Source organism: Lactuca saligna, chromosome 4 (genome assembly GCF_052625555.1).
Source record: "Lactuca saligna cultivar CGN05327 chromosome 4, ASM5262555v1, whole genome shotgun sequence".
Classification (NCBI taxonomy): Eukaryota; Viridiplantae; Streptophyta; class Magnoliopsida; order Asterales; family Asteraceae; genus Lactuca; species Lactuca saligna.
The window spans coordinates 158,928,002-158,950,734 of record NC_136420.1 but is presented as its reverse complement, the minus strand read 5'-3'; the positions used below and the strand labels follow the sequence as shown (position 1 = coordinate 158,950,734).

At 40.4% G+C, this 22,733-nt stretch overlaps 2 protein-coding genes and 1 pseudogene across 2 annotated transcripts; 2 read left to right on the top strand and 1 right to left on the bottom strand.

Annotated features, from left to right (window-relative positions):
* The first annotated feature begins 14,016 nt into the window (after positions 1-14,016).
* On the top strand, positions 14,017-14,562 carry LOC145040298 (secreted RxLR effector protein 161 pseudogene; annotated as a pseudogene).
* Positions 14,563-15,181: 619 nt separating this feature from the next.
* On the top strand, positions 15,182-15,830 carry LOC145043005 (ribosomal protein-like protein). The gene has a single exon (XM_078991539.1). It carries the CDS (start codon positions 15,279-15,281, stop codon positions 15,747-15,749), a length of 471 nt encoding a protein of 156 aa, XP_078847665.1. The 5' UTR covers positions 15,182-15,278; the 3' UTR covers positions 15,750-15,830.
* A 688-nt stretch (positions 15,831-16,518) lies between these two features.
* LOC145043004 (Mitochondrial transcription termination factor family protein) lies at positions 16,519-19,392 on the bottom strand. Its single transcript, XM_078991538.1, has 6 exons — positions 18,644-19,392; positions 18,395-18,532; positions 18,063-18,308; positions 17,826-17,939; positions 17,331-17,731; positions 16,519-17,250 (listed from the first exon to the last, which is right to left on the bottom strand). Exons 1-6 carry the CDS (start codon positions 19,286-19,288, stop codon positions 16,935-16,937), a joined length of 1,860 nt encoding a protein of 619 aa, XP_078847664.1. The 5' UTR covers positions 19,289-19,392; the 3' UTR covers positions 16,519-16,934.
* Positions 19,393-22,733: the final 3,341 nt, after the last annotated feature.

The following is a 22,733-nucleotide window of genomic DNA, read 5'->3' as shown; positions in this document are numbered from 1 at the left end:
CCGGCTTTGGTGCTGGTAAATTCAGCTTCTTAAAGAATGAATAGGGCATCAAATTAATGCTTGCACCTGAATCAGCCAATGCTCGTGTAGAAACTTCATTACCAAATTGGCACGGAATTACTATGTTACCCGGATCACCCTTCTTCTCAGGCAGCTCACTCATCAATATCTCCGCGATTTCAGCAAGATCTTTCCTAGCAGCAAAAAGGCCTTTAAGCAAGTTAAAGTATTTAGGAGTTTGGAGCATTGTGTCCACAAATGGCATATTGACTTGTAAAGCTTTAACGTGCTCCATGAAGGTTCTATAGGCTTGAACTGTTTCTGAAGGCATGGCTCTGGTTGGGTATGGCAAAGGAGGATTGTATGGCTTCAGAAAACTGGCAATATCTTCATTCCCGACTGGACTCGTCGAGTCCATTATGGTGACTCGGCGAGTCTGATCGAGTTTTCCTAGTTCTGGTTTTTCTTCCTTTTCTGCCTTTTTTTTGGAGACTCTTAGTGTGTCTGTAAATTTTTCTTCACCGCTGGAGGTTATTACGCTCACGTTCTCATTTCTTGGATTGGGTTGGGTATCGCTCGGAAGTTGTCCCGGTCTTCTTTCGTTTACTTGATGTGCAAGTTGACCCAGCTGTTTCTCAATGTTGAGCATGGAATCTTGCTGATTCCTCAACATGTTTCTGGTTTCTTGCATTGCCACATCATGATCATTATGTCTTTTCTCGGACGCGGTTATGAATCTTGTAAGTATATCTTCTAAATTCGGCTTCTTGTCCGTCACCGGTTCTTCCTTTTGATAATATCCCCTCTCCCTCTGTTTGTATTTCTCTTCCTTAGCCTTTTTATACTCTTCATATGGGAGCCATTCTTTTTTCGGTTTCCTCCAGTCTTCATCGTATCTATCGCCACTGGAATAGAATACTTGAGCCTTTCTATTTCCATTCTCGTCTCGATCACATTCCTTGGTAAGATGGGGACCGCCACAATTTTCGCATCCAACTCTAATAGCATGGATCGTTTGATCCATTTTCGTTATTCTTCGGTCTAGGCTATCGAGTTTAGCTATCACCGCCGCCATACCATCATTTACCGAGTTTACTGCTCCACGACTCACTTCATTCCTCGGGTTGTGGTATTCTCTAGAGTACCTGGAAAATTCTTCAATTAACTCCTTTATTTCCGGAGGTGGCTTTCGGGTGAGTGGGCCTTGTGAATCGAGTAGTTGCCTTGTGGTGACATTTACTCCATCATAAAAGATAGAGACCTCTTGTTGGCTATTGAGATCATGGTGGGGGCAATTTCGAAGTAGGCTCTTGTATCTTTCCCAAGCTTCATAAAGGGATTCACCGGGTTGTTGCTCGAAGTTGGCAATGGCTTTCTTTAGCTTGGCTATCTTGGAAGGTGGGCAGAAGTGATCTATGAACTCTTCTTTCATTTTGGCCCATGTGGTAACCGATCCGGGAGGGAGTGACTTCAACCAATCCTTTGCAGCTCCTTTAAATGTGACAGGAAGCATGCGTAGTAGCTGGATCTCGCGGAGCACATTAGGTACATTGAAGTAATCCGCCACATCATTTACTTCATCCAAGTGCTTATAGGCGTCTTCATGATCTCTCCCGTGAAAAGGTATCTCCTTGAGTTGAGCGAGAATATGGCCCTTTAGTTCAAACGTAGCGGTAGCGGGGATTGCGGGTTGCACAAGTCCCGGGCCGGTGTCATCACGCATCCTTTTCTTCCACTCCCCCATGGGGATTTCGTCAATATTAGCCATAGCGGTGGCTAAATTGTCTTCAAACTCGGATGTGTGCTCGCTTTCTTCGTCGGTCTCGTAGTCGGTGTCTTTTGGGATCGGGTCTTCGGTTGTCAACGATGCACTGGATGCTCCTGAATTGCTGCTCCTTTTCTTGCTAAAAACGGATTTGAGGTTTTTTAGTGGTGAGTTCTTTGAAGAAGCGGTTTCTCCAACGGTTTTGCCCTTGTTTCTTCTTAATGCGGTTTCCGGATCTTCTAGAGGGGAAACTAGAGGCGTAGCAGATCCTCGGGTCATGAACCAACTGCAAACAAAAACAAAACAAAACGCGTAAAAAAGAACAAAAATTTAAATCTGATTCAGCGTTGTACTCGCCGAGTCGAGGCGAATGCACTCGGCGAGTTCAAGTTAAAATCAACGTTTTTTTTTTTGTTTTTTTTTTTTTTTAAACTTAAACAAAAATTAAACAGAAATTAACTTTGTGTAAGATAAATCTTACACAAAGGATCGATTGAATTAGAATTTTAATGCTAATTTTAGAACCGTTCCCCGGCAACGGCGCCAAAAACTTGGTGTGTGTAAAACTCACTTAGTTTTAATCCTACTTTAATTATCAAATAACACACAAAAGGCAGTGAACCTATCAATTGTGGTATAGCTAAATAAGCAGGGTATCGAACACAGGGAACGGCAAATTAAATTAAAAACTAATTCTATCTAAGTTGATTAAGCAAATAGGGGTTTTTTCTCTAGTTTTACAAGACTAGAAACTTACTAACTAAAACTAATTCAAGACTAGAAAAGGACAAATTAACTAGATTCAATAATGGGAAAGGAACTTCTGCTTAGTTCAACTCGGTTAACTTTATGGTTGATTTTAGGGTAATAGTGCAATGGATTAATTCTTTCGTTGGTTACCGATTCAAGTGATTAGGTTTGTGTTCACTACCCTAATCCTTAGCAAATAAACTAATTCAAACAGTGGCCAATTGCTTAATTTAATTATATTTACTAGATTAATTATTCGGGTTAAGTTAGACTTGCAATAGCTAATTAATTCATTATTCTTAATTAACCTCTTGTTTGATGGTCATCTTACAAGCTTGCACATGAGTTTACTCAATTTCCTTATTAATCCTAGTTTCATGTTCATTAATTCTAGACATATGGTATAGTGGTCACATATCATATGAGGTTGATAATCAATAGATGTTCATGCTAATCAATTATCTTCCTATTAACAGAAAATTAATTATCATTCATACACAAGGTTCTTTAGCAAGCTAAAATAACAATTAATCACCAACTTGGAATTAATCCTACCAATTAATCAAACCATATTGTCAACTTTGTATTCCCAAACAGAAGTCTAAAGAATTTAGTTCATAACTAAGATAAATAACAGCAAACAAATAAGTTCAAGTTGCTTAATCATGTTGACAAAACAAAAGAATTAAGTAGAATGGTGAAATTATGCCTTAATTACTCCCGGGATTGGATTCTAGCTTCCTTGGTCGACTTCTAGGGTTCTTCTGACTTCTTATTCGCAGCTAAGCACTTCTGAAACTCCCCAGAATTCTCTTTTTCTCGATTTGTGGAGTTATCTTTATATATGCGTTCCGACTCGTCGAGTCATATGGTGACTCGTCGAGTCCCTCTCACATTCTTCGTAATCCGATAACTATCTTGACTTCCGAATGATTATCCTTCTGATTCCGCGACCGGACTCGTCGAGTCAAGGCTCGACTCGACGAGTAGAAGCCTTTTTATGGGTGTTTTCCTTCTTCATTCCACTCTTGAGCTCCTGACCGCTTCTCTTGCTTCCTTTCGCTTCCGAGCTTCATCTTTGGACTGAAAAACATAATTTAACACTTTTAAGTACCTTTTGTCCATAATATGCAACAATTTAGCTAATATATGAACAAATAAACTACACTTAATACACACTAAATATGCACATATCAAAAACTATGACCATTGAAAATAAGAAATATATGTATATTATAGACAAAAACCATGTGCTTGAAAAACTACCAACACTTGATTATGGTCTGCATTATACATATACACATATGATTGAATCAAATATAGTAATCAAAGGAAAACATTGTGATCTTGGGACATTCAATTTATGGCATGATGGGTTGGGCCACCCACGATTAACCATGATGTAAAGGATAATTGAAAATACGCATGGACATCTATTGAAGGACCAAAAGTTCCCTCAATCCAATAGCATAAAACCATGTGCATCTTGTTCCCTTGGAAAGTTAATTATAAAACATTCTTTAATGAAAGTTGAAAGGGAGTCACGTGGATTTCTAGAAAGAATTCAAGGTGATATATATGGACCGATTCACCCGCCATCTGGACCATTTAGATACTTTATGGTCTTAATAGATGCATCTAGCAAATGGTCTCATGTTTGCTTATTGTTAACTCGTAATATGGCATTTGCAAAGTTTCTTACCCAAATTATTAAATTAAGGGCACATTTCCCTGATTATACTATCAAAAGAGTGAGACTTGATAATGCTGGTGAATTTACTTCACAAGCATTTAATGAATATTGTATGTCTGTAGGCATTGTTGTTGAGCATCCAGTTGCTCATGTACATACACAAAATGGTTTAGCTGAATCACTGATTAAACGTCTCCAGCTAGTAGCTAGACCATTGATAATGAGGACAAAGCTTCCTGTATATGTTTGGGGTCATGCAATCTTACATGCTGGATCATTGATACGCATGAGACCAAGTTCATATCATGTATATTCTCCATTATAACTTGCTTTTGGTCAAGAACCAAATATATCCCATTTGAGAATTTTTGGATGTGAAGTATATGTCCCTATTGCACCACCTTGATGGATAAAAATGGGTCCTCAAAGAAGGTTGGGAATATATGTTGGTTATGAGTCAATCTCTAGTATAAGATATCTTGAACCATTAACAGGTGATGTTTTTACAGCACGCCTAGCATATTGCTAATTTGATGAGGAAAATTTCCCATCATTAGGGAGAGAGAAAAGAAGATTCTAGAAAAGGATGTGTCATGGAATGAGTCTTCTTTATCATATCTTTACCCTCGCACAAAACAATGTGACATGGAAGTTCAAAAGATAATGCATTTCCAATAAATGGAAAATCAGCTGCCTGATGTATTTACTAACACAAATAGGGTGACTAAATCATATATACCAGCTGTCAATGTTCAAGCTCGAATTGAAATTCCACATGGACAATCTGATGATAAAGTCACTCAAGAGTCTAAAACACGCCTAAAGTGTGGAAGGCCATTTGGTTCTAAGGATAAGAACCCAAGAAAAAGAAGAGGATCAGAAAATGTGTAACATCCTGGAATCGCAAGAGTAGAGTTGAAGGGCTAAAAGTGTAAGTTTTAGAGGATGACTCGGCGAGTCCATGGATAGACTCGGCGAGTCAGGTCGCGGTCATGGTCGCGTGTCAAGTGGCCTACTCGGCGAGTCCCTAGGATGGACTCGGCGAGTAGGTGTTGTATGGAGAAAACCCTAATTTTCAGGGTTGAGCCCTATATAAAGAGCATTATACCCCTCCACAGCCTCCCTTATTCCCCCCTTGAGTTCCAGAAACCCTAAATTCGTGGAGAAATCATTTGTAGAGCAAATTAGATCTTGGAGAGGTGTTGTTTGAAGAGATCTTGAAGGAGAAGTGGCTTGGATCAAAGGGCTTTGCTTGGATTCGAGTTTGGCTGCTATTGAGGCATCTTTTGGAGGTAATATCTTCGTCCTTAGGCTGTGCATTCCTAGTTTCATCATTTTGGGGTTTGTGGGGAGTATGTCTTGGAATGTTTTGGAGTTTGGAGGATAGATCTGAGGTTGCTACCTCAGATCTGGAATATTGAAGGCCTAGAGTGCATTAAAGTTCCTGTGTTTGTGTGCTTAGTGAAGTCACCATGTCCCAAACCTTGGTTTTAAGGTGAATATGGCTTAAATCTCGTTAGATTCACGTAAAGTTTGCCACTTTACGTGATGGATGGATTGTAGGAGGTTGGATCTATGTTTTAGATCAATTGCATGGCCTGAGATGCTTCTGTATGGATTCAGACCGGTGGTACTCGACGAGTCACATGGGTGGACTCGACAAGTTGCTTGAAGATGGCCTGGGACTCGACGAGTTGGAAGAACAACTCGGCGAGTAGGTTGAAGATGGCCTTGGACTCGACGAGTCCATTTGGACTCGGCGAGTCTTGTCGAGGAAGTTCCAATATTTCTGGTTGAGTCGATGAATCGGTGAGTCAAGGGATGACTCGGTGAGTTGGGTACGAGTGGACTCAGAGTTGTTGGACTCGACGAGTCTTGGGGTGACTCGGCGAGTTGGGTCGCTGATTGAAGGAAGTTCTGAGCATATGGACTCGGCGAGTCATCGGGTTGACTTGGCGAGTAGGGTCAGTCAGGGGTTGACTTTGACTTGTCCGTGGTTGACCAGTTGTCTTCCAGGGGTATTTTGGTAATTAAGGGTATTTATTGAGTTGTATGTTTGATGTTTAGTGGAGGAGTTCGTGTCAGAGTTCAGAGCAGCGGGATCTTATCTTTTCTGCCGACAGTTTTGAGGTGAGTTATCCTCACTATATCAATAGGGTCTAAGGCACCAAGGTCGGCCCTTTATTGTATTGAGATTCGGTTATGGTTATTATGTTATTGTTTTGATGTGTCTGCATCCTGGTAGCTAGGATGGTACATGCTAGGAGGCCTTGCTAAGGTCAGTTTTCTCGATATACAGAGTGATGCTATGCTAGTGACCGGTTAGGTCGGCAACCCGGTTAGGGTAATGATATGCTATGTGATCTGCTTGCTCGGTTTGTTGACTATGACTGTTATATGAATGTATGTTTTGTGCACATGGTTGTTTGGACTGGAGATGGGTTGAGGCGGGTCCTGCTTTGTGCTGTAGGCCAAGATACCCAGGGCGGACCGGTTGTTCCGAAGGCCCAGCGAGCGGTCCGGATAGGCTGTAGGCCCCACGAGGGCGGACCAGACGTGCCGAGGCTCGGAGAGTGGACCAGGCCGACTGAAGGCCCGATACGGGCGAACCAGTCACACTGTAGACTCAGAGAGTGGACCAGGTGGGTTGAAGGCCCGATGCGGGCGGACCAACCCCACTGTAGACTCGAAGGACATGACTAGACCTGGAGGATGGATCCGTTGGACTGAAGGCCCGATACGGTGGACCAGTCACACGGTAGACCCGATATGCATGGTTGTTCTATGCAAGGCGAAGGCGCGATCGTACCACTCTTCATGATTTTGTAGCAATGTGATTCTGGGAATACTCTAATGACTTGTATTGAAAACATTTTTGTAAACTTTTTAGTGAAAATCGGGTTGTTTTGAAAAATTTAAATTGGTTGTATTTTACGGATGTTACAAGTTGGTATCAGAGCCTTGGTTTGAGTGAATTGGAGAAACACTTGTGTGACTCCAGTCTCAAATGGAGGAGAGTTTTCAAAAAGAGAATTTAAAATGGTTTTCAAAATAACTAAAGGAGGACACGGAGGTACGATCAGCCGGAGCCAGTAAGTAACCCCAAAATACCATACATGACAATTGTTTTATTGAGCTTTGATAGAACAGCATGCTAGAGTTAGGTTAGGGATCTTCAGGATTTATTGATGAGTTGCCTGATTTATGATGCCTGCTAGCCTAGGGTTCCTTGTGAGAGATTTCTAGTGTTCCTCTAGTTGTGAGGATAGAGCGTTGTTATGTGTGTCGCTAGGGTGTTGTGGGAGTACTTCATACAAATATGGGTTGGTGTGGAAGGTAGTATGGGCCCGTACTACTGAAAGCACGGACTCATACGCGTATCAGGGAAACCATGACCTCTAGGGTTGGGATGAGAGCTGGTTCCCGGGTTAGTGGAATGTGTCTGAGATTTGGTGTTTTATTTTCAGTATGGAGATTTCAGGGCACGCTGGGAGTGGATCCGGGTCAGGATCAGGAGCCGGAGAGGGAGTTCCGGGTGGGTCTGTACAGCCAGAGGTTGTCAGTCAGATGAGTACGTACGAGTTGGATGCGAGGATTCGTGAGATCCTGCATGATGAGGTTGTTGCATTGTTTCGAGCTGAGCTGCTGGAGTTGCTTGGGTCGATCAAGACCGCCATGGTGGAGTATTTTGATGAGCGCTATGCGGCTCTCACGGAGACGGCTGCCGCGGCGGCTACAGCAGTTGTAGCAGCGGCAGGGGGAGGAGCTGGTAGAGGTTTTCAGTATCGGGACTTCGATAATACGAAGCCTCCCACTTTTGATGGAGTTCAGGATCCGATCGTTGCTATGAGATGGTTATCAGATGTGGAAGGATGTTTCTTCACGTGTTCATGCCCTGCCGATCAGAGGGTGAGGTGTGCTTTGAACCTGTTGAGGCTCGGAGCAAAGGATTGGTGGAGATTGACCACGGGGTCGTACTCGGATGCGCAGAGGGCTGCGATTTCATGGGATCGGTTCAGAGAGATGTTCAGCACTCGTTATGTTCCGCAGGTCGAGAGGGAGAGGTTGGCTCAGGAGTTCTTGGAGCTGAAACAGGATTCGGAATCGGTGACGGAAATCACCAGGATGTTTACTGAGAGTGCGATGTTTTGCCCTGAGTTCGCTTCAGAGCAGGCTCAGATGTCCCGGTATCTGAGTATGCTTAAGAGAGACATCAGACAGTTTGTGTCTACACAGAGGTGCGAGACTTTGCTGGAGTTGCAGGAGGCCGCCAGGCGGCGTGAGTTAGAGATTGAGTTACAGACGCGTGAGCTGAGGCAAGCTCCAGTTCAGTCGCAGCCGGCGACGAAACGGTCTAAGACCGTTGATTCCAGGATGGGAGATCAGGGTAGCCACGTCTGTGGAAAGTGTGGAAGGGGTCACGCCGGGGTTTGTCGGTCCGGTGGAGCATGCCGCAAGTTCGGAAAGGAGGGACACTATGCGAGGGATTGTCGGCAGTCAGTGTCGGTTCGGGATTTAAGGATATGCTATCATTGTCATCAGGTTGGACATTTGAAGGTCAACTGTCCACGGCTTGCTGCAGGACCGGTGCAGGCTCCAGCACCGGCTACGTTGAGGATCACAGGTGGAGGTCAGGGTGGAGCGGAGCCCCCAAGGGCTTAGGGTCGTGTTTTACAGCTTGCTGCTATGGGTATGTTCTTTCTGCTATTTTGGTTATTTATGATTGTTGTAGAGTATTGTTATCTGCTAGTTTCATTGGTTGGTTATGAAATTGCGTTTCGGATTTTCGTGTGGTATCCGTTGTTCCTTGAGGTTTTGGCGAGTTGTGATCGAGATTTCGTTTTAGTATCTTGTATTCCCTGAAGGATCGTTATGGTTATGGATTAGTACGTCGAGCTATCGTTGATTATCTTTGTGAGGATTGGTGGCGGATGCGGCGTTGGTTTGAAGGCCAGTTAGATTCTGCAGTCTAAGGAATGGATAGTTGAAGATTGGGTTCCTTTCGAGCGGGTTGTGCAGCGTGGGAACATGATTTGTATGAAAGTTGTTGGCGCTGGTGAAAAAACATTTTGAGTGCATGTGTTGATTCCTGAAAGGTTGCTTGGGGAGATCGGTGATGGCGACCTGTGACTAACTGTCAGTGTCTTAAGTGGGGGAGAATTGGAAATTCTCCGGATGATCGTTGGGCTTGAGAGGTTGTTTAGCTGCTTGGGGAAATTCAACGGTATTTTTATCAGTCGAGAGCAGGCTCGTGTGGGTGAGTAACAGGCGTGCGGGGCGGAATACAGACCTAGAGCAGTTGATTGAGGAAGGCATGGGAGCAGGCTGGGATCGAGTATGTATGACGGAGATAGAGTTCGGAACCCCTAGAGGGCTAGGACGGTATACACGGGAGGATTTCCCGAAGGGATGATTCGGAGTGATGAATGCTAGTTGAGCGGTCCGGATAGACTGAAGGCCGGTAGACGTACCAGTCAGACCGAAGGCTCGGAGGACGGTCCAGTCAGATTGGCTGAAGATTCTGAGAGTGGTCCAGATTGGCTGAAGGCCTGGGGAGGCGGTCCAGTCATGCTGAAGACTCTGCGAGTATTGTTGGATCGGTTCGAGGTTATGGGTTGCGTATATTGCAGTGGGATTACATTGGGAGGTCTGGCCCCGGGTAGTGATCTTGAGCAGTGAAGGTAGTGCATGGGCTTGAGAGTCCCTGTGATGAGAGTCAGAGTAGTGGTGATGCATGGATGTTGAGTACGCTTTAAACACGTAGTGTAGCGTGGGATGAGCACCATAGTGCCTGCCATGGTGACTGGGCGGACAAGCGGTTTCCTTGGTAAGGAAAGAGGGAGGAACGAAATCCCAAAAGGGAGTGCGAATTCACGGAAGTGAAAGCGGCAGTGTAGAGTTATGATTGGAGTGGTCTGTCAATGGTCCTTGAGTAGCGTGTTGCGGCGGTAGAATAAAAGCTCATTCGACTTGATATGTTGCTCTGGCCGCGAAGGGAATACCGCGACGTAGAGCCAGGGAGAGGGATTCGGAAGGGATACAGAGAAAGAGTCTTGGACTCTCAGTGAGATTCTGATCAGGGTTCTGGGTATGTATCAGTGGTTCATCCTGGAAGGATGTTTGAGGATATCATCAGTATATCAGGTTATCCACACCTGAGGGTGCTAGAGCTAGATCAGCATGTGTGTGTGATTGCGAGAGGAGAACTCGGGGGAGTTGCTCCGAAATGGAGGAATGGGTCTTTCGGTCGGCATGGGATGGATAGAGTGGAATTCGGATCAGGAATCTAATGGTTCGTGGCTTTATAGCCATATGAGTCAAGTGAAAGATGAGGATTTGAGCAATAAGGCATCATGGGTAATTCTCGGTTGTTGAGCGTGGTTATCGGAAGGTACAGTTGGTGCCCGGTTTGAGTAGGTGGTGGGGACACCGTATGGAAGGAGAAAGTGAGCTTCTGGTTCTATGGTTGTACCTTGAGGGACTTGGTTCGGTCAAGGTCAAGTGGTGCGTCGTGGGAAATAATTTGAAGAGGAGATGCCGAAGGCTTCGAGGACGAAGCCTAATTTAAGTGGGGGAGAATTGTAACATCCCGGAATCGCAAGAGTAGAGTTGAAGGGCTAAAAGTGTAAGTTTTAGAGGATGACTCGGCGAGTCCATGGATAGACTCGGCGAGTCAGGTCGCGGTCATGGTCGCGTGTCAAGTGGCCTACTCGGCGAGTCCCTAGGATGGACTCGGCGAGTAGGTGCTGTATGGAGAAAACCCTAATTTTCGGGGTTGAGCCCTATATAAAGAGCATTATACCCCTCCACAGCCTCTCTTATTCCCCCCTTGAGTTCCAGAAACCCTAAATTCGTGGAGAAATCATTTGTAGAGCAAATTAGAGCTTGGAGAGGTGTTGTTTGAAGAGATCTTGAAGGAGAAGTGGCTTGGATCAAAGGGCTTTGCTTGGATTCGAGTTTGGCTGCTATTGAGGCATCTTTTGGAGGTAATATCTTCGTCCTTAGGCTGTGCATTCCTAGTTTCATCATTTTGGGGTTTGTGGGGAGTATGTCTTGGAATGTTTTGGAGTTTGGAGGATAGATCTGAGGTTGCTACCTCAGATATGGAATATTCAAGGCCTAGAGTGCATTAAAGTTCCTGTGTTTGTGTGCTTAGTGAAGTCACCATGTCCCAAACCTTGGTTTTAAGGTGAATATGGCTTAAATCTCGTTAGATTCACGTAAAGTTTGCCACTTTACGTGATGGATGGATTGTAGGAGGTTGGATCTATGTTTTAGATCAATTGCATGGCCTGAGATGCTTCTGTATGGATTCAGACCGGTGGTACTCGACGAGTCACATGGGTGGACTCGACGAGTTGCTTGAAGATGGCCTGGGACTCGACGAGTTGGAAGAACAACTCGGCGAGTAGGTTGAAGATGGCCTTGGACTCGACGAGTCCATTTGGACTCGGCGAGTCTTGTCGAGGAAGTCCCAATATTTCTGGTTGAGTCGATGAATCGGTGAGTCAAGGGATGACTCGGTGAGTTGGGTACGAGTGGACTCAGAGTTGTTGGACTCGACGAGTCTTGGGGTGACTCGGCGAGTTGGGTCGCTGATTGAAGGAAGTTCTGAGCATATGGACTCGGCGAGTCATCAGGTTGACTTTGACTTGTCCGTGGTTGACCAGTTGTCTTCCAGGGGTATTTTGGTAATTAAGGGTATTTATTGAGTTGTATGTTTGATGTTTAGTGGAGGAGTTCGTGTCAGAGTTCGGAGCAGCGGGATCTTATCTTTTCAGCCGACAGTTTAGAGGTGAGTTATCCTCACTATATCAACAGGGTCTAAGGCACCAAGGTCGGTCCTTTATTGTATTGAGATTCGGTTATGGTTATTATGTTATTGTTTTGATGTGTCTGCATCCTGGTAGCTAGGATGGTACATGCTAGGAGGCCTTGCTAAGGTCAGTTTTCTCGATATACAGAGTGATGCTATGCTAGTGACCGGTTAGGTCGGCAACCCGGTTAGGGTAATGATATGCTATGTGATCTACTTGCTCGGTTTGTTGACTATGACTGTTATATGAATGTATGTTTTGTGCACATGGTTGTTTGGACTGGAGATGGGTTGAGGCGGGTCCTGCTTTGTGCTGTAGGCCAAGATACCCAGGGCGGACCGGTTGTTCCGAAGGCCCAGCGAGCGGTCCGGATAGGCTGTAGGCCCCACGAGGGCGAACCAGACGTGCCGAGGCTCGGAGAGTGGACCAGGCTGACTGAAGGCCCGATGCGGGCGGACCAGTCACACTGTAGACTCAGAGAGTGGACCAGGTGGGTTGAAGGCCCGATGCGGGCGGACCAACCCCACTGTAGACTCGAAGGACATGACTAGACCTGGAGGATGGATCCGTTGGACTGAAGGCCCGATACGGCGGACCAGTCACATGGTAGACCCGATATGCATGGCTGTTCTATGTTCTGTTATGTTATGTATGTTTTATATGTTTTGGACCGGAAGGTCGCAGCCTGGAAGGGCGTCTGCGTGGTTGGTATTTTGGGGGTATCTCACTAAGCTTTCGGGCTTACAGTTGTGGTTTAATGTTTTTCAGGTTCTTCAGGAGACTGTGGCAAGGCGAAGGCGCGATCGTACCGCTCTTCATGATTTTGTAGCAATGTGATTCTGGGAATACTCTAATGACTTGTATTGAAAACCTTTTTGTAAACTTTTTAGTGAAAATCGGGTTGTTTTGAAAATTTTAAATTGGTTGTATTTTACGGATGTTACAAAATGCTCTTGATCATGAGGAAAGTGTTCCTGTAGAGACACAAATTATTCAAATTCCCCCAGGAATGGAGGATAATGCACATAATCATGGTCAAACAAATAGAATACGTGACCAAAATGAAACTAAAAATATAAGTGAGATATTTTCTTATTCAGTCGAATGTGATATGATGAATGATGATCCTGAACCACAATCTGTCATTGAATGTCAACAAAGAAATGATTGGGCTAAATGGAAGGAAGCTATGCAAGTTGAGTTAAATTCTCTTAACAAGAGAAAAGTTTTTGGGACCATTATCCTCACACTTGGAGGTGTTAAACCATTATGGTATATATGGATCTTCGTACGAAAAAGAAATGAGAAAGATGAAATTGTAAGATACAAGGCTAGACTTGTTGCTCAAGGATTCTCTCAAAGGCCTGGAATTGATTATGAAGAAACTTATTCACCAGTAATGGATGTAACCACTTTTAGATATTTAATCAGCTTGGCAGTCTCTAAAAATTTAGAGATACATCTTATGGATATTGTTACAGCTTACTTGTATGGATCACTTGATAGTGATATCTATATGAAAATTCCTGAAGGATTTAAAATGCCTGAAGCATTAAGTGCAAAACCCAAAGAAATGTACTCTATAAAATTACAAAGATCTTTGTATGGTTTAAAGCAATCTGGACAAATGTGGTACAATCATTTAAGCGATTATTTGACAAGAAAAGGTTATAAAAATAACACTATTTGTCCATGTTTATTTATTAAGAAAACAACATCTGAGTATGTGATCATAGCAGTCTATGTTCATGATCTAAACATCATTGGAACAAATAAAGAAATCCTTGAAGTGATTGAACTTTTAAAGAAAGAATTTCAAATGAAAGATCTTGAAAAAATCAAATATTGTCTTGGTTTATAGATTGAGCATATGCCTAACGGAATACTTGTGCATCAATCAAATTACAAAGAAAGAGTCTTGAGACGTTTCAATATAGACAATGCCAACCCTTTAAGCACTCCAATTGTTGTTAGATCATTAAATATTGACAATGATCAATTTCGTCCATGCGAAGAATGAAGAAGTCCTTGGTCCAGAAGTACCATACCTTAATGCAATTGGAGCTCTTATGTATCTTACCAATTGTACTAAACCTGGCATTTCTTTCGCTGTAAACTTGCTAGCAAGATTTAGTTCAGCCCCAACAAAAAAGCATTGGAATGGAATCAAACATATTTTTCGATACCTTCGAGGAACTAGTGATTTAGGGTTATTTTATCCTAACAATTCAAAAGAAGGCTTGATTGGTTATGTAGATGCAGGTTATTTGTCTGATCCTCATAAAGCTAGATCTCAAACTGGATACGTATTCATGAATAGAGGTACTGCAATTTCCTGGCGTTCTCAAAAGAAAACACTTGTTGCTACATCCTCAAGTCATGCTGAAGTAATTGCACTAAATAAAGCTAGTAGAGAATGTACATGGTTGAGATCTATGACACAACTAGTTTTAACTTCATGTGGACTTGAAAAAGATATAGATCCAACTATAATATATGAAGATAACTCAGCATGTGTCACTCAAATGAAAGAATGATATATCAAGAGCGATAGAACAAAACATATACCTCCAAAGTTTTTTGAGTACACTCAAGAGCTTATAAAGAACCATCAAGTTGAAATCAAATATGTTCAATCCAGCACCAATGCAACAGACCTTTTTACGAAGGCACTTCCTACTGCAATCTTCAGGAAACATGTTCATGGCATCGAAATGCGACATGTGCATAGAATATAATGTGACAGATGTCTAAATAAGGGGGAGCCAACTATACACTGCACTATTTTTCCATTCGCTAAAGTTTTCTCCCACTGAGTTTTCTTTAACAAGGCTTTAATGAGACAGTACATCAAAGTTGAATTCTTATAACAAATATGTCAAATATGTGTAAGAACATTATGTATAGTGGTTTAATTAGTATAAATAGCACCCTTATATACGTGGGAGATACACCATTTGAATATTTTATATAAATTATGAAATTCTCTCCAAATCTCCATTCTTCTTTCTTAAGGTCATTAGTTTAGTTTTATTAATATTGCTTTAATAGGTCAAATTTTATAACAGTACTTTTTAAAAAAAAAAATGAAAATAAGCCCAATCAAATATTGCCGGCACCAAGTGGCCCAACTAGGGTTCCTTTTGATGATGATAACAATAAACCTTGCAAACCCCTTATCGTCTTCTCAAATCTCAACGACAGCAAGTAAAAACGTAGGGTTTATTGTCTACACTTGAAATTACTATCGATTATGATGCAAGGAACCGGAGTATCAAAGTCCATCGGTGCTTCTTCTACTGCCGCTCCTCCTCCTCCACCTCCGATAAGAGGAGTAGGATTGGGACCAAGAGCAACAATGGCGGACGAAAAGGAAAAGGAAAAGGCACGCAAAGGATTAGCGAAGAAGAAGCTACCAACCGCAAAGGAGATGGTGGCACATTACGAGTCCCAAGGGATGCAACCTCAGGAAGCCTCTCTCAAAGTCATCGACGATCTGCAAAATCTTCTCCTGAGAGTCGTCAACACCAGCAAGAAAAACAATATGGACGCCGTCAACAACCGCCTTCTAAGGCTTGAATCGAAATTGGATTCAAAGCCTGGGTTCCCCCAAACCCTAGCCATCGGAGTATTATCTGGAACAGTCGTTCATGTCTTCCCTCAAGTGGTTTCTTCCGTCGCTCATATCTGGAATTCTGTTCGATCATCTACTTCCTCTACATGATGTACTTGTATATGTTTTGCTTGATTGAACACAATACCATGATTTCAGTTTTAATTTTATTGGCTGATTTTTGCGGTACAATTTTCTACCCAATTGTCTAAGCACAAAAAAGATTTGGTTCAAGAAATTCCAGTGTAGAATTTGTGGATTTCAACATCAACATGCAACTGCAACTGCAACCCCTTCCTGAAGCAAATACCAAAGCTAAAGAACTCATGGATAGAAGCCAAATGCAAATTTTCCTACTATTTTTAAGAGTTTCCATAATTCCATTAATCTCTTTGCATATGTTTCTAATCCCACTAAATTTTTTTATCTGGGTTTACCCATATTTATTTGATTCATACACGAACAAATTAAATTAATCATAATTATCTTACATTATAAATTTATAACTAAAATAAAATAATGATATTAGCTTTGAAAAATTGATACCAAAATAAACATATACATTGTGTTTTGAAATAAACGCTATCTACAATGTTGGATGTCATATAGACTATTGATTTATTTGGTTGAAATCCATTTCAATTACGTAATTGGCCAGGTTCAATTAAACTATTAGTTACTTAGATAGCAAATTAAATACTAATGGGTGTCATTTTATAATATTATCCTTATTTAAAAAAAATAAATAAATAAGTTTAGCTAATAATTTAGCTTATCTTTTGAGTTTTTTAAAGTTTTTTAAATAACAGCTTAGACTATCTTTTCAGAAGCTTTTTAAAAAATTTTAAATATACCCTTAACTAATTCTAAAAAAAACATATTCTTCTAAATACCCTTTTATATAATATAATCAACAGAATCATATAATATAATCAACAGAAATGGAAATTACATTGCTATTTCTTGCATTTACCCCTAGAATATATTTTTTATATAACAAGCAGCATAAAGAGTTAAAGGAACAAGATGTATTGAAGCATAATTTCCTTTTGTTTCAATATTCACATATGTCAGAAGGTCCTATTACCAACATAGCCTGCTTCTGTTCCTTGGTTAGCTTCCAACCCAAGGGCAAACTCGTCATTAATCCTTGGTGCTACATTCCACTTCTGCTCAAGTGGAGAGGAAAAGGAAACACTTAGAATTTTTTCCATAAACTTTTGTAATTTCAGTGCCCTTTTTTGCCACATTTAGCAAAACTATAAACCATAATAAAGAAGGTGAAGCTTCTTGTATTCATGGAGGAGGGGGTAGATTAATATAATCAGCTGCAAACTCTTCATCATTCTTACCCAACATATCTTGTAAGCTACACTCACAATTTAGACCCTTGATTACCCAAAACCTTGGCTTTATCTTCTTCTCCAATGAATAGCTAAAATATCTTGGATACTCAACCACCTCTTTTAATGGCTTTTGCATTGTTTTTACTAAAAACTCATACTTTGGCTTCAAAACCTCTTCAACACTATACCCTAACAATGGTGAAAACTTCCTCACCATAAATGCAATTTCCCTCTTCGATAAACCAATCTTCAACAAATACATCATTCTGTAACAATCAAGTTAATATAATTATAAGTATAAACATGAAATCATTAAAATATTAAAATAAAAAATAAAAAAGGTTACCTTGGATGTAGAGATTTGTTGACATCGCATACAAGAAGCTCTGGATATTTTCTGATTACACGAGGAAAATGATTCTTGGAAACACCAATTTCAGAAAGGAATTCAACTTTCTTCTTCAAAGTTTTATCAATATTTAACATGAAAATTTCTGGGCATCTTCCAAGAATTCTTCCAATGGTTTCTTCTTCAAGTCCCAAATCTTTTAAATAAGAAACCACCTTGTAAAATTCTTGGGGTTTTTGAATTAGTAGTTGAGGACTAGTGGCAATAACTTGGTGTAACATCTTATCTGTAATATCCAATTCATGAAATTGATCAATCATCAACTTCAGTTTTCTAACTGAACAACCTAAAAGAAGTGGCCAGCTCTTGATTGCACGATGAATGCTAACTTCTGCCACCTGTCATGAAATCTTGTCACATGAATTGATAATTTACCATATAACATGATAGCTTAAACTGGAAGTTTATTTAACAATCAGTTATTATACATACCTTCTCTGCATAAAGAAAAGCAAGGATTTCCTCATAATTTTTCTCAATGCTTGTGGAAAGAATCCAAGGGTATTTCAGTAACATCTTACCAAACTCCTTATCCTCTCCATACACCTAAATATGAAGAAAAAACTAACATTTTTTCACGTTACTGATAAAAAAAAAGGTATATAATGAATCAAGAATTGCATTTACATAATTGTCACCATGATAGCAAAGTTATGAACATCATCATACCTTTGAAAAAAGCTGCATTCTTGGTTTGATTTCTTTCTTAATGTCATAGAAAAGGATTGGAGGGTGCAACAGAAGAACATTTCTTATGCAACCTTTAGGGACTCCAATAGATTCAAGAAAATCTACCATTGGCTTTATAGTGGATTCTACAGAGAGCAAAAGAAGTCTGGGAAATGATTCTATCAGGTACCGAAAAGATCCGTCTCCTGAACTTAACAAATCTAGACCTCCACGCCTTGCTTGAATCTATATCAATGGCAGAAATTAACAAGCAATGAGGTGGAGAAGCAAACGCAATAAGATGGTGATTTACCAAAGTATAGGAGTTTCACCTTCTCGAGAAATGATAAGGTCTGTTGCACATCTTCATCAACAGGTACTGATAAGTGCATCATCATTCTTCGACCACTCCTTCCAATTGGCACTTTTCCATCAACATCAGAGAATAATATTTGCTTCAGATACTTGACCTATAAGCAAATGCCAAATCATAATTAACTTTACCAGGTAACAGAAGATCATCGAATTAGGTATGTAGGTAAGCAAGAGAAGAAAGACAAAGAACATGAAGAATGTGATACCTTGTGGAGGAGGTTAGGAGGGGTGTGCGAAGAGAGATAACGAGCAATATGCATAGCAGAAGGAAGAGGAAGACCCACCATGCTTTCCAGCACAGGAACCAAACCTTTATCCCCTTTCTGTTTTCCCATATCAAAAACCTTTTTCTTGTAACCAGAAATCGATGAACAGGTGGCGGTTGAGCTGCTTGTAATTGTAGTGGCCGATTGGAAGAGTTCATCCAAGTCACGAACGCTATCCATCAACATTTCCAGATACTTTGGCGATTTCATAGCGATTTCCATAGATTCCTCCTTTGAAACTCCATTTTCCTGTAGAATCTCAGATACAGCTTCTCTTGCTGCTTGTTTATGCTGTTCATCTTCATAACCCCCGTCAGAAGCAGTAGTAGAAGAAGTCGAAGAAGATGAAGACAGCGGGCGGTGTTGTGGTCGACGGGAATCGTCGTGAAAATAAGCAACAACGCATCTGTTGTGCAACAAAGGGCAAACAGGATCACTGTCTTGCAAATGAATTGGGGACGATGATAATAAGAAACGTCGACGAAGATGACGAGAATAATCACCAGGAAATAGCATCCAATTTCTTGGACCCTGAAACAGTGTTGAAGGTTGCATATCTGCTATTGCAACCATCAATGTCGACATCGGCCTAAAACCCTTCCAGCCCCGTCTGCAACAAAAACCCTCGGATGTGTTTCATTACCCACCCTTTCTCGTCAATAGAAACTAGAGAGGTTCAAATATGTTTTTTTTGTTGGACTATTCCGTTTATATCAAACCATCAAAAAAAAATAATGAAAATATTACATGAAACTATTGAAAAAAAATATGTTAATATTTAATAATAATAATAATAATAATAATAATAATAATAATAATAATAATAAAGTCATTCATGGATGTTTGGGATTTGCTTAAGGGATAATGACTTAAAAGGGTAACAAACTTTCGATTTTTATCACATTTAGTCACTACATTTTTTTTTCGTTATCTATTTGTCATTGAACTATTGAAACTGTTTACATTTTACCCTTATGACCGGCTGTCTATTTGTCATTGAACTATTGAAACTGTTCACATTTTACCCTTATGACCAGCCGGTCATAAGGGTAAAATGTGAACAGTTTCAATAGTTCAATGGCAAACAGATTACGAAAAAAAGTTTAGTGACTAAATATGAACAAAATCGAAAGTTCGTTTCTCTCTAAAAAGTTCAATGACTAAATGTGAACAAACCTCCTCTTGTATTATGTTTTAGCAAATTATTTATTTTTGTTAAATTGTAGCAACATTTGTTGATGAAGAAATCTATGAAAAAAAAAAAAACAAAACAAAACCTTGAAAATATATTTTAAAAAAAATAAAAAACCAAAACCGAAATAAAAAACCAATGGTTTGACATTTTCCAAAATAAAAAATTAAAATTTCCAATCTGATTTTGGTTTTACAAAAAAATGAATCATTCTCACTGATGTGAATTATGACCATTGGTTTGGCATGCGAAATTTGTGACATCCCATGAATATGTAGTTACAACATCGTCTGAAATCGTAATTCATAGTAAGGGGTTAGAGTATCATCACATGAATACGTAGTTACAACATCGTCTGAACTCGTAATTCATCGCCTACAGGTTATGGGTCTACTGATGTTTCCACTGGGTTGTCTAGAATAGTCCGTGGTCGCCATATATACTTTGGTAGATGACTACATCGCCACATTGCTGGTAAAGGTTATGGTATCTCCTTTCATCCTACATCACATATCTCTCATCATTTTATTTCATCACACACCAACTATTTCATCTACCCATGTTTCATCCGCAACATATTTGTAGATATAAAATAAATATACCGTTTAAATCTTTTAAAACATGTATAAAATCGTTCATCCAGCATAGACAGCAAGTATTCAAATAATATGCGCACATAGCACGTAATTTATATAAAATACTTCATATCTGTGTGTAAGATGAAAGTAACTATATATACCATAAATGCTTCCTAACTTTGAACCCCAAGGTTTACTCTACTAAAGCTTTATATTCTCGGCTCTCTGAACCTAGAAGGGTCCAGATCTATCACACCAAAAAGCTCAAGATAGCTCTTCCTCTCACTCTACACATTCAAGCTCGCTAGGGTTCTCACTTATGGGAAAGGTAGTTGCAATTGAAGGCCATAAGTGCCTTTAAATATGGCTCGAGCCCAAAGATTTAGGGTTTCTGCCAACAGCGCGGACTCGTCGAGTCGCCTCACCGACTCGTCGAGTCCATTCATTAATCTGAGTCATCAGTCGCGACCTTACTCGACGAGTTAAGGCGTCAACTCGTCGAGTCTCTCTTCTTAACTCAAAAGAAAAATACTTAAATGATGATACCTGTAAATCCGGATGTTACATTTTATTTTTTTTTATTTCATAGATTTATTCATCAACAAATGTTGCTACAATTAAACAAAAATAAATAATTTTGCTAAAACATAATACAATAGGAAGTTTGTTCACATTTAGTCATTGAACTTTTTAGAGGGAAATGAACTTTCGATTTTGTTCACATTTAGTCACTAAACTTTTTTTCATTATCTATTTGCCACTAAACTATTGAAACTGTTCACATTTTATCCTTATGACCGGTAACAGCCGATCATAAAGGTAAAATGTGAACAGTTTCAATAGTTCAATGGCAAATAGATAACGAAAAAAAGTTTAGTGACTAAATGTGACAAAAGTCGAAAGTTCGTTACCCTTTCAAGTCATTATCCCTTTGCTTAATTAACGAATTAAAGATTGTTTGATAGAAGTGTTTATAATGAAATAGAGTTTAGATTAATTTGTATGGTTAATAAAAAACTATTGATAAATTGCTTCTTTTAAATTGGATTAGGATCACTTTTCAAAAAGACAAAATTGCAAAAATGGTCCCTGTGGTTGGCAAAATTATGTGACTTTGGTCCAAAAAAGTTTGATGGTGCGTCAGTGGTCCAATTTTGGATCTTTTTATTGTTTTTGGTCCCTATACACTTAAAAAGACAATTATGCCCTTACAATTTATATTTTTCATTTTCTTTAATTCTGGAAATGCATAAATTAATTTAATTTATATTTTTCATTTATATTTCATTTGTCTCATCTCTCTCAACAAAAGAAACACACACACACTCACACTCAAGAAACATATCGCCCCTAATGGATGCCACCATTACCACCGACTGCAACCACCAACAACTACCACCGTCCGCCACCATCACCATTGGCTGCCACCACCATCCACTACAAACAACTAATCCCATCCTCGCCCATCTTTCTTTCCTCAGACCTGGATGAAATTTCCCCACCAGAACCACCCTTCTGATTGGTGTTGTCCCTACCAAAATACCACCACTTCCATTTTTCAATGATTAGGGGTTTCAGCCACCACCACCACCACCACCATAGAAGATGACAACATCCTCATTCACCACCATTGTCTTTCTCAACCACTATTCGCCACCAAACACCATCATCTCCCCCACCCTCACCTCCTCTCCGTTAACCAGATGACCTTCACTGTTGACCACCAAACCACCGTTCATCGATTTTTTTCCAAATACCTCTCAATCCTATAAGACTTGAAACATCAGAAAATCAGGGGATGATTGATTCGAAAGGGGTTGAAAAGAACCACAAATATTTCATCAAAAGTACAGAGAAATGAAAAATCTTCTACCTAGCTAGATAGAGCAAAAATCGAACCTCGTATAAAATCTTTAAAGACATGTCAACTACGAGAGTCTTAGAGAGAAAAACACTAACTTGTTTCTATCAGATTCTCAGTTTTGGCGATATACAGGTCCGATTTCATAGTTTTATTTACATATATGAATTCTAGAATTTATGATCCTTGATGATGGTCAGATGCTTTTGTATTGCCCAGATGTATTTGAATTTACCCCTCTTGGTGCAAATCGAAAACCCAAAAGATGATCCTATCTGATTTGCGTTTTTTTATTCTTTGGTTTGGTTTTTTTTAAGGTATTGGATGTGTGTAATAGTCTAGTTTGTAGATCTGGAAATGAACATTTTGAGCTATCGGAGAAGACGAAGGGGCAGTGGT

Coding starts and splice junctions, on each gene's coding strand:
- LOC145043005 (XM_078991539.1), top strand. CDS start 15,279: ATGATGCAAGGAACCGGAGTATCAAAGTCCATCGGTGCTTCTTCTACT.
- LOC145043004 (XM_078991538.1), bottom strand. CDS start 19,288: ATGTCGACATTGATGGTTGCAATAGCAGATATGCAACCTTCAACACTG. Junction 18,533..18,643: donor CTCCTAACCTCCTCCACAAG/GTATCACATTCT, acceptor ATTTGCTTATAG/GTCAAGTATCTGAAGCAAAT. Junction 17,251..17,330: donor AACAAATCTCTACATCCAAG/GTAACCTTTTTT, acceptor TGATTGTTACAG/AATGATGTATTTGTTGAAGA.